The sequence below is a fragment of the Penaeus japonicus genome, unplaced genomic scaffold (assembly GCF_977035675.1).
Source record: "Penaeus japonicus unplaced genomic scaffold, GWHDUDI00000001_assembly GWHDUDI00000013, whole genome shotgun sequence".
Lineage (NCBI taxonomy): Eukaryota > Metazoa > Arthropoda > Malacostraca > Decapoda > Penaeidae > Penaeus > Penaeus japonicus.
In genome coordinates this window covers 10,794,830-10,807,329 of record NW_028234415.1, presented here as the reverse complement: position 1 = coordinate 10,807,329, position 12,500 = coordinate 10,794,830, and the positions used below count along the sequence as shown (strand labels likewise).

General features: G+C 40.5%; 2 protein-coding genes across 5 annotated transcripts in view; one reads left to right on the top strand and one right to left on the bottom strand.

Moving 5' to 3' along the window:
* LOC122262324 (RNA-binding protein 5) overlaps positions 1-9,447 on the top strand; it is a 10,029-nt gene extending 582 nt beyond the window's left edge. The window contains exons 2-18 of one of the 4 annotated variants that reach the window (XM_043030322.2): positions 792-870; positions 1,025-1,165; positions 1,302-1,696; positions 1,959-2,049; positions 2,257-2,326; positions 3,431-3,504; positions 4,929-5,036; positions 5,189-5,303; positions 5,441-5,664; positions 5,774-5,816; positions 5,948-6,126; positions 6,324-6,609; positions 6,755-6,987; positions 7,091-7,336; positions 7,442-7,635; positions 7,795-7,972; positions 8,357-9,447. In XM_043030322.2, the coding sequence (XP_042886256.1) occupies positions 817-870; positions 1,025-1,165; positions 1,302-1,696; positions 1,959-2,049; positions 2,257-2,326; positions 3,431-3,504; positions 4,929-5,036; positions 5,189-5,303; positions 5,441-5,664; positions 5,774-5,816; positions 5,948-6,126; positions 6,324-6,609; positions 6,755-6,987; positions 7,091-7,336; positions 7,442-7,635; positions 7,795-7,972; positions 8,357-8,671 (2,946 nt within the window). In that variant the 5' untranslated portion in view covers positions 792-816 and the 3' untranslated portion in view covers positions 8,672-9,447. Of the gene's footprint in view, positions 1-791; positions 871-1,024; positions 1,166-1,301; positions 1,697-1,958; positions 2,050-2,256; positions 2,327-3,430; positions 3,505-4,928; positions 5,037-5,188; positions 5,304-5,440; positions 5,665-5,773; positions 5,817-5,947; positions 6,127-6,323; positions 6,610-6,754; positions 6,988-7,090; positions 7,337-7,441; positions 7,636-7,794; positions 7,973-8,343 lie in introns of all 4 variants that reach the window. The other 3 variants (XM_043030324.2, XM_043030323.2, XM_086543194.1) reach the window with 3 other exon arrangements.
* Positions 9,448-9,505: 58 nt separating this feature from the next.
* The window catches only part of LOC122262325 (uncharacterized), a 33,584-nt gene continuing 30,589 nt past the window's right edge, over positions 9,506-12,500 (bottom strand). The window contains exons 12-14 of the mRNA XM_086542895.1: positions 11,391-11,510; positions 10,721-10,890; positions 9,506-10,401 (exon numbers count right to left, since the gene is read on the bottom strand). Of these exons, the coding sequence (XP_086399021.1) occupies positions 10,298-10,401; positions 10,721-10,890; positions 11,391-11,510 (394 nt within the window). The 3' untranslated portion in view covers positions 9,506-10,297. The remainder of the gene's footprint in view (positions 10,402-10,720; positions 10,891-11,390; positions 11,511-12,500) is intronic.

Below are 12,500 nucleotides of genomic sequence, written 5' to 3'. Positions count from 1 at the left end.
ATTAAAGTTGTCACTTATTAGGAAATAGATGAACATAACCCCATTGATGAAGGGGATTGGAAAATTTTGCTCTGGTTTTGTTTTATATTTTCTTTTAACGCATAGTCACCCAAGAGTCAATATGTAGGTCTAACTTTGTGTGATTACCCCTTTCTTAGAATTTGGGTAAAAGACTGAGATTTCAAGGACTAATTTTATTGTTATCTATTTTTGCTATTATTGTTATGGGAATAATGACGACTGTAGCAAGATGAATGAGTTCGTAAAAATTCAAGGAAATTGGGAAATGGGTAGAGGTTAGGTAGGCCTACTTTTTACTATGTAATGACTTAAAGTTTGTGAAGCCTTCTATTTGAAGAAAAAAAAAAGAATAGGTAAAATAGTGTTGCCCATTTATGCTGGTTGATTTGATGTGACGTCATGCGAATATTTCACTCCCACCGGATGACGTCCTGCCACATCCTGATCTTACCCGAGGAACTTTGTTTCATGTTAATTTATGTGGGTTCTTATTCTTGGTTTGAGTGATTTGTTTTTGTTTTGATTGTCAATTGCTTCTCTAGAAATGATATTAAAGTGCATGTTGATACAGAATATATGAGATTGAACTCTTATGGAATGTCAGTTAAGGATACTCTCATTTTATTCTGACATATAAAAGTAAAATGTGGGAAAAAAAATTAACTGTCTGTTATGATACTCTTGGGAATTATCTTTTTTATATGTAAGGGATTAAACAGTTATCTTTTATATATGTAATTGATTAACCTCTCTTTCTCATTGGCTTTCAGACCTCACGTTCACCAGCTCTGGAGGATGGAGGTAAACATTGCCCTCGTTTATGGGAGGGACCGAAATGGAGATACAAATGTAAACGTCAAGAACAGCAGTAAAACCTGTGAATTAGAGCGAAATACAAACTGAGCATATAGACACTAATGCTGAACTTGTATGATGCAATAACTAGATTGTGGTCAAGTGGTGTGTAGATGTTAATGTCTTTCTCCTCCTCTCTCCTCGGCAGCTCCAAGGGCAGGGACTAGGCCTCACAGAGATGATCAATGCTATGGCTGCCCAACAACACATGTACACTGCAGCTGCAGCGTACGGCAGTCTGGAGGCTGCCGCGTATGCGCAATATCCGCAGTATGTTGCGCAGGTCAGCGTACGTATCTCTGGTTTGTGTGTTTTGTTGGCTTTTGTTTTTATCTCTTGTCTGGGTTGCCTTTTAAGCGTAGTTATGGCTTATCCGAGAAGCAGCTCATCATCACACTCTTTCTCTCTCCCTCCCTCCTCCTCAGGGAGCATACATAGCCCCGGCACCAGCTCCAGGAGGCGGGCGTGGACACGGGCATGGCCACGGGCATGGGCATGGCCATGGTCGGAGTGCCATTGACCCATATGATGGCTACGCAGCCCCAGCCTATGAGCCTGACCCACCCAGGCATCGCGACAGGCGTGACAGGGAGGATCGCCGCAGAGACCGGGACCGCGACCGCGACAGGGACAGGAGGGACAGAGATAGGGATCGCAGAGACCGGGACAGGGACAGGGATCGGGACAGGGATAGGGACCGAGACAGGGACAGGGACCGTGATAGGGATCGTGACCGTTGGAGGGATGATGATCGGGATCGCAGTCCGCGCAGGGATCGTGATCACCGCGACTACAGGGACTACGACAGGGACAGAGACAAGTAAGGAAAAGATGCAGATCTTTTGTCTGTTTTATTTTTTGTTTGCTTTTTGCCACTGCCTCTACATCATCACTGTAGCAGATCCGTCTCTCTTAATATTCCTTCAAATGTAAAGAGAGCAAAATTGAAACTCTTTGGTCAAATATTTGTTCTGATAAATTCCTTTTCTTCAATAAGTCAAACTGCTGTAAATGGAACTGGAATTTCTCACGTATAGTTCTAACAGGGATGTCACACATGTTTCTTTTCCCTCTTCTCACAGTTATGAAGATGAGAGAACAGATTACAAGTCGCAGCCTCCAAACAACACTATCATGGTCAGGGGACTTGCTCAACACATCACAGAGAATGATGTAAGTCTTGACACCAGATGTTGGTAATGTTCCTAGAGAAAACTTGATGGGAATCATTTTGCCAAAGTATTGATTACAGTTGATGTTATGAATGTTTATATGTGCATTGTTATTAATGTTATTCCTATTACTACTGTTATTGTAGCCATTACTATTTACATTATTTTTTTTCACCAACAATAACACACATTTCTCCTCTCGCCTCAGATCCGGGCAGACATCCTAGCATGCAACCTTATGCCGAAGGATATCCGCCTCGTCAGGAAAAAGGAGTCAGGTAATGAACATTCCCATGGGCCTTAAAACTCCCAAAATCCTCAGTTTTTATGTTTTAGTTCCCAATTTTCTGTTATCCATGTTCTTTCCTGTCCACGCGTGCTAATCTCGCTGGCTGAAAGGGGTGCCCAGGTCACAGGGTCTCACGCACATACACATTCGCAAGCACAAAAAAAAAGAGAGAGAGAAATGTTTATGAAAACATAAAGAAGTATACAAGGACGGGAGAAAACCAGAGTTTGTAGATGTGCGCGCACTAAATCCAAAAACTTTTCCAGGCGACTACACTTGGTCAGCAGATCAGCAGTGTTGTCAACTTTTTTTTTTTTTTTAATTATGATTGTTATCATCATTATTTTATTTCCTCTTCTTCTAAAGGTGTGAGTACCTAGAGAATAATGAATAGGACATAACATTGCTGCTTATAATGTTTTATTAGTACTTGCTTAAGGAATTTGACTTGTGGTATTCAGTAATGGTGAATATTATATAGTGAAAGTATAATTGATAAATTTAGTTAATATACATACATATATTTTTAAGCATGCCAGCTCTGTGCATAAAGTTTCAACAAAATTTGGAAAAAGGATTATGTAAAGAGAAACCATTTAACCTTAAATCCAGTCTGTGATGTGTTTATATAAATGTTTACTTACACTCTGTACCTTCACCCCTTGTAAGATTGAACCGGAGATGCAGCTGTAGGGGGCAAGCAACTGTACCTGAACACCTAAAAGGCTCATATGTGACTGTGTGCAAGGGAGCGTTTGCTGTTAATAGTGTGGCTGAAACAACATCAGTTGTGATTGAGCATGATGTGCCGAGAGTATTGAGTGTCAGTGTGTCGAATGAGAGTGTATTAAACTATTTTAAACCAATGCAGTATTTATTACTTGTGTTGGTGTTTTTGTGGCCCCTGTGACTTGGAAGAGGCCATGTAAATTATTGTTAAATGGTAGCAGAGCCAGCGAGGTGAGCATAGAGTGGCTGGATGTGGCCACAGGGCCAACTCACGGCCATTTGAGGGTGCCACGTTGAGTGTCCCTCACGCCTTCTTTAAGAACATCATTTATTAACACTTGCTTGTGTGTGTTCTTGCGTCTAGGTGCATCAAGAGGCTTTGCCTTCGTGGAGTTTACGACGGTACATGACGCCACACGGTGGATGGAAGCCAAACAGGTATCGCGGTGAATCCCCGCCGGCCCGGCCCGGCCCCCGGCAGTTCCCCCGGCAGGGCCTCTGGACCCCCTGGCCGCGGCCAAGGGGTCACGGCCCAGCCAACTCTGCCAGTAACACTGGGTTTACCTCTTCCTCAATACCATCATAGCCATTTGGTTCCTCTTGTAATTTTGCTTCCAATGTTGAGTCAGATAACTTGTGTCACTTTCTGTGAGGAACTATTAATGTTAGACCTTGACCAGTTATTGTACATGTGCGTTATGAGAGTATGGCCCCTCATCCTTTACTTGTATTTAAAACCTCAGTCTTACATCACTTGGAGTGCACAATTTTTTTTTTTTTTTTCTGAGTTTTTATTCATTAATATATATATTTTTTTTATATATTTTTTTAAAAAGTTACGCTTGCTCATTTTTGTTCCTTGATACTGTATTTATGTAAGCATGACCTTCCTTTATTCATGGTATGAATGTTCAAGGGTGATTGTGAACACATTAGTAGTTTAAGCTGACCTAGGATTCAGTGAACCTAAGACTAGATTTTTTGCTCAGCTGTCTAAGGCAGTGGCTTATTAACACTTAGAGCATGGCCAGGGATATACGTAATGAAGGCCACCTCTGCCACGGGGTAACTAAAGCTCCCTTGACTCATGTTATTGGATTTGATTTTAAAGAGGAAATGCTTAAGTGTTATGTATAGACATATATATATATATATATCTTTCTCCATATACGTCATTTATATGCAGTATTTACCTTCCCCTCTTTGTGTCAGATAGTGCATCCTCCTTTCCTGCTGCTTTCTCTTAGTGTTATAAATCTTGCATCCAAGAGGTGGTCTTAGTATATCCCACTGCTTTACCTCTGGAGTACCCTGAGAGCACATTCAAGGATGCATGCTTGCGACAGTCAGTGAAACTAGTAGCCACTGTCATTCCAATCCCAAATGAAAGGTGAAAATATCCAAGGAGCAAGTCTGATAAGGGGCTACCCTGCGGGACCCTCTGCTTTTAACAGCATCAGCAACAACAACCACTACAGTAAACGTGCTCACCCGAACATCCACAACAACAAAGTCTCGGCACCACGGTTCTCCTCCAGCCAGGGTGTTGGCACTCCTTCCTCTGTAGGTTGAGACGTGCGACTTTTGCCCAGTACTGCCATTCTTGGGACTTCAGGGAAGAGCTTTTACACAGGTGTAATGCTCAAACCTTCCCTCCCCGCCCTGCCCTCACGCTAGTTTGTCACTTCACTGATAGTCAGATAACTGATTCTAGGTTGACCTGAAGGCAGACATACCTGTAGGATTAGCTCTTGTCCTGGCTCATTCGAGGCTGAACTGGAATCCAAAAGTTGCAGCTCATGTAAGAACCTAAAATTTTGCGCAAGGCCATTTTCTAATGTGTACGTGGGTATTTTTTGCAGGGTGTACTTATCCTGCAAGATGTGTACAGAGCAACTTTGCAGTATTCCATCCCCAAGGAATCCTCCGAGCGGCAGTCTAAAGCATCACAAGACTGGTTTTGTATCAGGGTAAGAGATCTCCCTCGGGCAAGCCTGAAATTACACTCTTATGGAAGAATTAATGCTTATTATTCAATATACAAAACGAGTAGTATACTTGCTTTATAATAAAAGTTTTGTATATCAAATTGTTAATTTCTCTTTTTTTTTCCCTCCCCTAGTGTGGTGCTCATAACTTCAAGCGTCGTGATTCCTGCTTCAAGTGCTCGGCCCCACGGCACGAGTCAGAAGCTGGAGAAGAAGGCAGTGATGAAGTGTGTACCTACCCAACCAATAGTAAGTATCTTGACCATTCAGTGAATAATCACTATTTGGACAAAATACATTTTTTCACCGGGCACGGATAATGAAATACAGGTTGTAGTGAGCATGTGGTAAAGCTTGCAGTATAAACTCCCTCTTCCTATTCTCAGCTTTGCTCCTGCGCGGACTGGATGTGCTGAGTACAGAGGAGAGCGTTCTTCAAGGCATTCAGCACGTGGGGAGTGACCTGCCCATAAGATCTGTGCGAATAGGGCGGGACCCCCTCACAAACACCTCTCGGGGCGTGTGTTACATCGAGCTGAATTCCGTTTTAGACTCGATGCAACTGCACAATAAGCTTGCTCACGCACCTCCTACTATTGATGGCAAGCAGGTAATGGATCTTAGTTAAGACAGGTGTTTGTATTTTGGTGTTATATATTTTGTCCAGATGTTTTCCCCTTGTATATGAAGAAGTACTAATTTAACCATCTTCATTTCAGGTGACCATATCCTACTGCAAACTCAACCAAAATAATGGCAACGGTAATGAATCTTCATATTTTTCCTGTCTGCTTCCCGTATTATTTCTGAAGCTCATGAGGATCTTAATCTGAGAAGTCTTTCAGTAATTGTGGTAATACTGATGAAAAATGGTAATTTGGATCTCATTGTAGGTAATAATTGGTCAGCACAACAGCAGCAGCAACAGCAGTATCACCAGCCTGCAGAGTATACTGCAGGTGCTGACATCAAGCAACTAGCAGAATACAGTGCCTCTTTGTACGCCCAAACGCCAGAGGAACATGCATCCTACGTCCAGTATTACACTATGTACTATCAACAGCAGGCACAGGTACAGATGATCTTTCAATAAGCTTTTATTTTTTTTTATTTTTTGTTTTTATTAACAGTATAGTTTTAGTATTAGTGGTAGTGTTTTTTATGAGAAAGGAGTTAAAGTTTGGGGCAAGACAGAAGTGTGTATGTGTATTATATCGAATTTCAAGCTTGCAATAACAGCTTGTCTAATTACCATTAACCTCTTTGCAGGCCTATCAGCAGAATCAGCAACAACAGGGTAGTTCAAATCAATCTGATTCGGTCAATGCTGCTGCGGCTGTTGCACAGTCAGCCCTTCAAGCTATGCAGCAAAAGTCAGCAGCAAACACCTCTACAAGTGGAGCAGCAGCAGTAGCAGCTGCAGCGGCACAGAGCACATACAGCACTCCCGTAACAGCGGCACCTACACCCACTGACCAGACAGTGACACAAACTACACCTGGTTCTACCAATTACGACGGAGTTCAGCTGCAAACCGGAGACTACCCGACTTACCGTAAGTCGGAGAGAGTTTGTACTTGTGGCTGAAATACTTGGTCCAAATTTAAGATATTTTAAGTAGGGATGAGACAGAGAAAGAGTAAACTGTAGTAGATATAGGGATGAGGAATGAACCGACATGTTTTCCTCGATAATTTCAGCTCCTCCCGACGTTAGCACATACCAGTATGATGAAACCTCAGGCTACTACTATGATCCATCCACCACGCTCTACTATGATGCCAGCAGCCAATACTACTACAATGCAGAGAGTGGCCAATACCTCTACTGGGATGCAGAGAAGTCGACTTACCTCCCAGCACCCGTGGGGGAGGATGGCCAGGAGGGCAAGAAGGGGGATAAGAAAGAGAAGGAGAAGGACAAGCAGGATAAGGTCTGTAATCATTATTGGAAAGCTTTGTTGAATTTTAGATCTGTCGTTATCACCCTTACCACAGCCGAAGGATTTTACTAATTCTTTTTTCTCTCATTGTCAGGTCAAAGTTGCCAAAAAGATTGCGAAAGATATGGAAAGGTGGGCCAAGGCTCAGAACAAGAGGAATGAAAGTGCCATCACAGGGAAAGCCACCACGGCTGAACCCGCCGGAGGTTCTCGGGAAGGAAGTGGAACCGGGGCTGCAGACGCCGCCTTCGCCGTGCTTTTGGAGCGGAGAGATCGCGCCTCCCTCGTCGAGAAGCAGTCTCAGGTCTTCCAGATGCACATGAAGAAAGATTCGGCACCGGTTAGTTTAATTTTGAACGGGATATTCCTGTTAAATACGCTGGACTCATTGTTAGATATCATATCTAATTCTTTGAAGGTATTCTCAAAGGATTCATTTCACCAGGTTCTGGCAAGCATGAAGAAATCGGGCCTTGTCGCAGCTTACGGAGGAGAGGGCAGTGACAGCGAAGAGGAGTCGGGGGCTGGCCTAGGAGGCATGGGCGGAGAAGAGAGACTGGAAGAGAAACTGGTTGACTACACCAAGATGGCGTGTCTACTGTGCAAGAGACAATTCCCCAACAAAGAGGCTCTTGGCCGGTAAGGACTCTTGAGGAAAAGTTACTCTTGTGTAGCTTAAGTTGGCAATCCTTATGCTTTTGTTACGAGTCGTACTTAGTTTTGCCAACTGTTACCTGAACGCCCTATATCCACAGAAGATAGACATGATTATGTCAAGATGATAATTTTGCTTTGCAGACACGTTCAGCTCTCAGACTTGCACAAAACCAACCTGGAGGCAATGAGAAAGTCGCGAGGGTCAGGTGACGGTGCAGGCGGGCTTGGTGGGATGACTGCGGCCCAGTACAGAGACCGAGCCAAGGAGAGGCGGCAGAAGTATGGCGAGCCCAGTGTGCCCGCACCCAACAAACTCAAGGTTCATACTCGACTGCTCTCCTGAGAGGAATTGTTGTTTTGAACATTGGATAGTGTGCAGAGATGCATTTTCGAGGTTGCCAATTGATTGGATTAGATATCCACTTCTGTTTTAATCAGGCTAAGATTCTTTTTTGTTTTAATTTTTGAAATTTTGGAGAAAAGTTCTTTGAGGACCTTAAAATGATTAAACTTTGCATATTTTTATATGCATGTCACAACTGAAAAATGTTTTCTACCTTGTATATTCTGTTGTTGCATGCAATGGCTATACGTTGGTGAACTATACAGTGGTGTGAATAATGCTTCTGTAGAGATTATAGCAAGGAAAAATTTAGTTATGAATGGATGATTTTATTATTTAACGCGAAGCTGCCTCCCCCAGGAACGCTACATGGCCGCCCGGGAAGAGGTCGAGGCTACCAAGTATGAGGAGCCGACCAAGCAGGGCATCGGCAGCGACAACATCGGAAACAAGCTGCTCAAGAAGATGGGCTGGACCGACGGGCAGGGACTCGGCAAGGCGAACCAGGGCCGGACGTCCATCATCGAAACGGAGAGAAGGGTGGCCACTGCCGGCCTGGGGATGCAGGGCAGCACGTACAGCGTAGTCGGGGACAGCTACAAGGATTGCGTCAAGAAAATGATGTTCCACCGCTACCAGGAGCTCGATGCGCAAGAGAAATCGGTCAAGAGCTGAGTTCGTGCGGGGCGCGGCACAGGCGACGAGAAGTAGCAGGTTTTGTTAGTGTCTTTCAATTTTTACCGATGTGTGTGTGAATGTTTGAGCGAGAGAATATGCATCGAGACCTTTTTATACTTTCGCAGTGAGAGACTGGCTCTGTGATCAGTTCCAGTCTTGTTCCTTGATCACATCTGTCTTGTGTTTGCCTCTTTGTAATACTGTAAGTGATTTTTTTCACCGGTTGTATTCCTACTCACCGGCTGCTAGGAAACTGCCAACTGAAGTGTGACTCCTTTCTTCACTCTTACATACCTGTATACGGATGTGGAATCTTTCACACAAGATCCATTACAAATTTCACCTGTATATATAAAACTGATGGCTCTTTGAAGCGAGGATCAAATTTATTCTCCATAGGAATAGGAGGACGTCATGATACATGTTGCAAGTGCTGATGTACAATAAAGATACTGCAATGAGAGCTCGGACACTGGTTCGAAAACCCAAGCGCAGATTTGTGTATATAATGATTACAAATTCCAGCGTGAAGTCACAAGTATTCATACAAGTGTTTGTGTGTGTGTGTGTAAGTGTGTGTGTGCTGGAGTCGTATACAAAAACTGATTATGTTTGTGATAATTATTTTTCAATAGTTAACTTTTGTAGGCATTTTGGGATAGTCTGTAGTGTTTTGTCATTTGTTAATGACAAAAGTACCTGTGTAGCTTGTTTATAAGACTTCTTTATATATTTTGTGAAATGCTACATGGAATAAATGTGTATAACATGTATTATTCGTTTCAAACCAACCAAAAATCAATGAAAAGGCCTCGAAAACAAACACAAACCAGTAATTCAGAGTATATTTAGCCTGAACATTTGTTACCAAAACATTCTTTTCTGAAACTGGCGATTCCACACAATGATCACGTAACAAAGATAGGCTAATTCACACAGACTTGCCATAAAAAATTAGAACCCTCTGCATTATTCAAACTAAAAATACAATTCAAACATTTAATATTATTACGCTAGGGAAACAATAGTACAATAGGCACTTCAAATTGTTTCCCAAAAGTGACCGTTTTAGTTCATCGAAAACGGATATTCCAATGAGCAAACAAGCTTTTTTTTATTTACTAAGGCACAATCGGTGAATCCACCGTATGTCATGTAACATGCAGGGTGAGAAAAGCCGTGGAAAAATTGGTCACTCGTGCGCATGTCAAACTGTGCTGTTGAATTATATCTCACTTTTATAAATAAATGTTTCAAACTATAAAATTAAGAGCTGTAGGAATATTCATTTTTTGTGATGCGAAATACTTTTATAGCAGTTGTTATTCGTCAAAAGTCAATAAACCTCCAAGATTGAAATATTCCTCTTCAATGACAACACAAGCAAACAAACACAAAGTTAAACTGATGAATAGCCTGAGTTTTAATGATTTGTATAAGGTCCACCTATGTATCTCCCTTCTCTTAGAATCAGAAGAAAATTAAAGTTAATTGTTCGTAATCAGATGCCCTGGATTCTGAAGAGCTCCGTCATTTTTTCATCTTTTTGGCACCGAGTTCGCCACGAATCAAATATTTCTTTGGATTTCCGGTTTCTGGTCTGAAGCTTTGACTCCGTCCAGCTTACGGATTGCTGTAGTTCTTGCTGACTTTGGTGCTGCAGATGTTGAAGAGAGGCGAGTCCGTCCGCGTGCAGCAGAGGCAGAAGAGAATCACGAGGACCAAGCCTGGATACAAGAGAGAAATTGAAATGGGTGATTCTAGCATTGATGTTGTCTTTGTAAATGCTTCTCCGGGGTTGAGACAACAAATCTTGCAAGCAGAATTGCCGTACAATGAGTTACCAAGATAATTTCTTGAGTAGTTTGTATTTTGGCTTTGGAGATGGACACTCAATATTACAAGTATTAATGTATTGAAAATGAGCTGCTTGATAATAGTAACATTAAAAAATAAAGAACAAAAAAAAAAAAAAAAAAAAATGGGAACATAATTATATATCAAACCAAGATGCACAATAACTAAAAATAACACTTAAGAACTCACCACCCACAGATGGAATGGTGACCACGAAGAAATAGTTAAGTTCCGTTTCGTCGACATGCACAATCTGTTCCTTGATCGGGGCGTCGTTGCGTATACAGCGCCACTCGCTCGGGAATCCAACCCAGATTTTGTCTTTGCACTCCACTTGGGGATAGTAGCCGTTGTCAGATCTGTTCGGGATTTGTTACGGTTAAAAAAGTAAATTTAGAAGGGTGTGTATTGTGCGTCACTTGGAATTCGTGACCGTTAAAGATCTGTTTTCTTATATTTCGACTAAATAGGTGTGAAATTATTTAATGATATATATTAGGTTCGTCTTTTTTCATTTCGGTTAAGCATTGAAAATTAATACATATATTTATGCGTGTGTATGTGTGTGTGTATGTGTATGTGTATGTGTATGTGTATGTGTATGTGTATGTGTATGTGTATGTGTATGTATGTGTGTGTGTGTGTGTGCGTCTGTGTGTGTGTGTGCGTGTGCGTGTAAATAGACACAACATAAGCGATACAGTATATTTCCATTTACTTTACTTCAGTGATATCTACTTTTGTGAAAACGTTACGCGGCAAGTCAAACGACACATTAACTCTACGGACTTTCCCTCCACATTTAAGTTACCCAAGATTTGTGCCATCGCCATCCTCCACCGATTTTGAGAAGACTTACTTGTATCCCTCTATACATCCATAGATGGCCTTAGCTCCTGCGCCTCTCTGCTGGTTCCAGTTGATAGATCCATGGTCAGGCACTTGAGGTGGTGACATGAGGCATCCTGTATGCTTGCATCTGGATATTGCAAGCGAATATGATGAAGATATTGGTGGTTGCAACTTTACTATCTTTATCAAATATTCTGATAATGTCGATTTTGATATTAACAGTATATGATTAATACTGATGGAAATTGTAATTTTAATGGTAATAATAATTAAAAACAACAATGATAATAACACTGATAGAAACATAGCAACATCAATAAAGTTATTACTACTACTCACTACTACTACTGCTATTACTGCTAATAACAATAATAGTAATTATGATAATATTTCTAAAGATACGATGACCATATCATCATTGCAAATGATAATAATAGTGATGATACAACTAAATGATATATGATGATAAAGAATAATGCAAACATTAACAATTATCATTGATAACATTTGATCATTATTACATAGTCATCATAACAATTCTTGTTATTACCATTCTTGTTTTCATTATCATAATCCTCATTATTACTAATATGTTTTATTTTATCATCATCATCATTATGATAATAATAATAATAATAATAATTATTATTATTATTACTGTTATCATTATCATTATCATTATAAGTATCATTATTATCCTTAGTCTCATTTTCATTATTGTTATCAATATCAACATTGTTATCCTTATCACAATTATCATTATTATCTTGATTATTATCATTATCATAATTATTATTAACATTATCATTATTGTCATTATCACTATTATCATTATTAACATCATTGATATTAGCAGTATGATTATCATCATCACTATCATCATTATCGTCATTATAATGATGACTATGATTATTATAACAATCAATCCTTATTAATTTAGTTATTATCTTTTAATTCAGTTATCATAATTCAATTTATTTATCATCATTTAATTCAGTTATCATAATTCAATTTATTTATCATCATTTAATCTACTTACTATCATTTAATTTAGTTATCATCATCATTTAATTTAGTCATCATCATTTAATTTAGTTATCATCAATGAGTTTAGTTA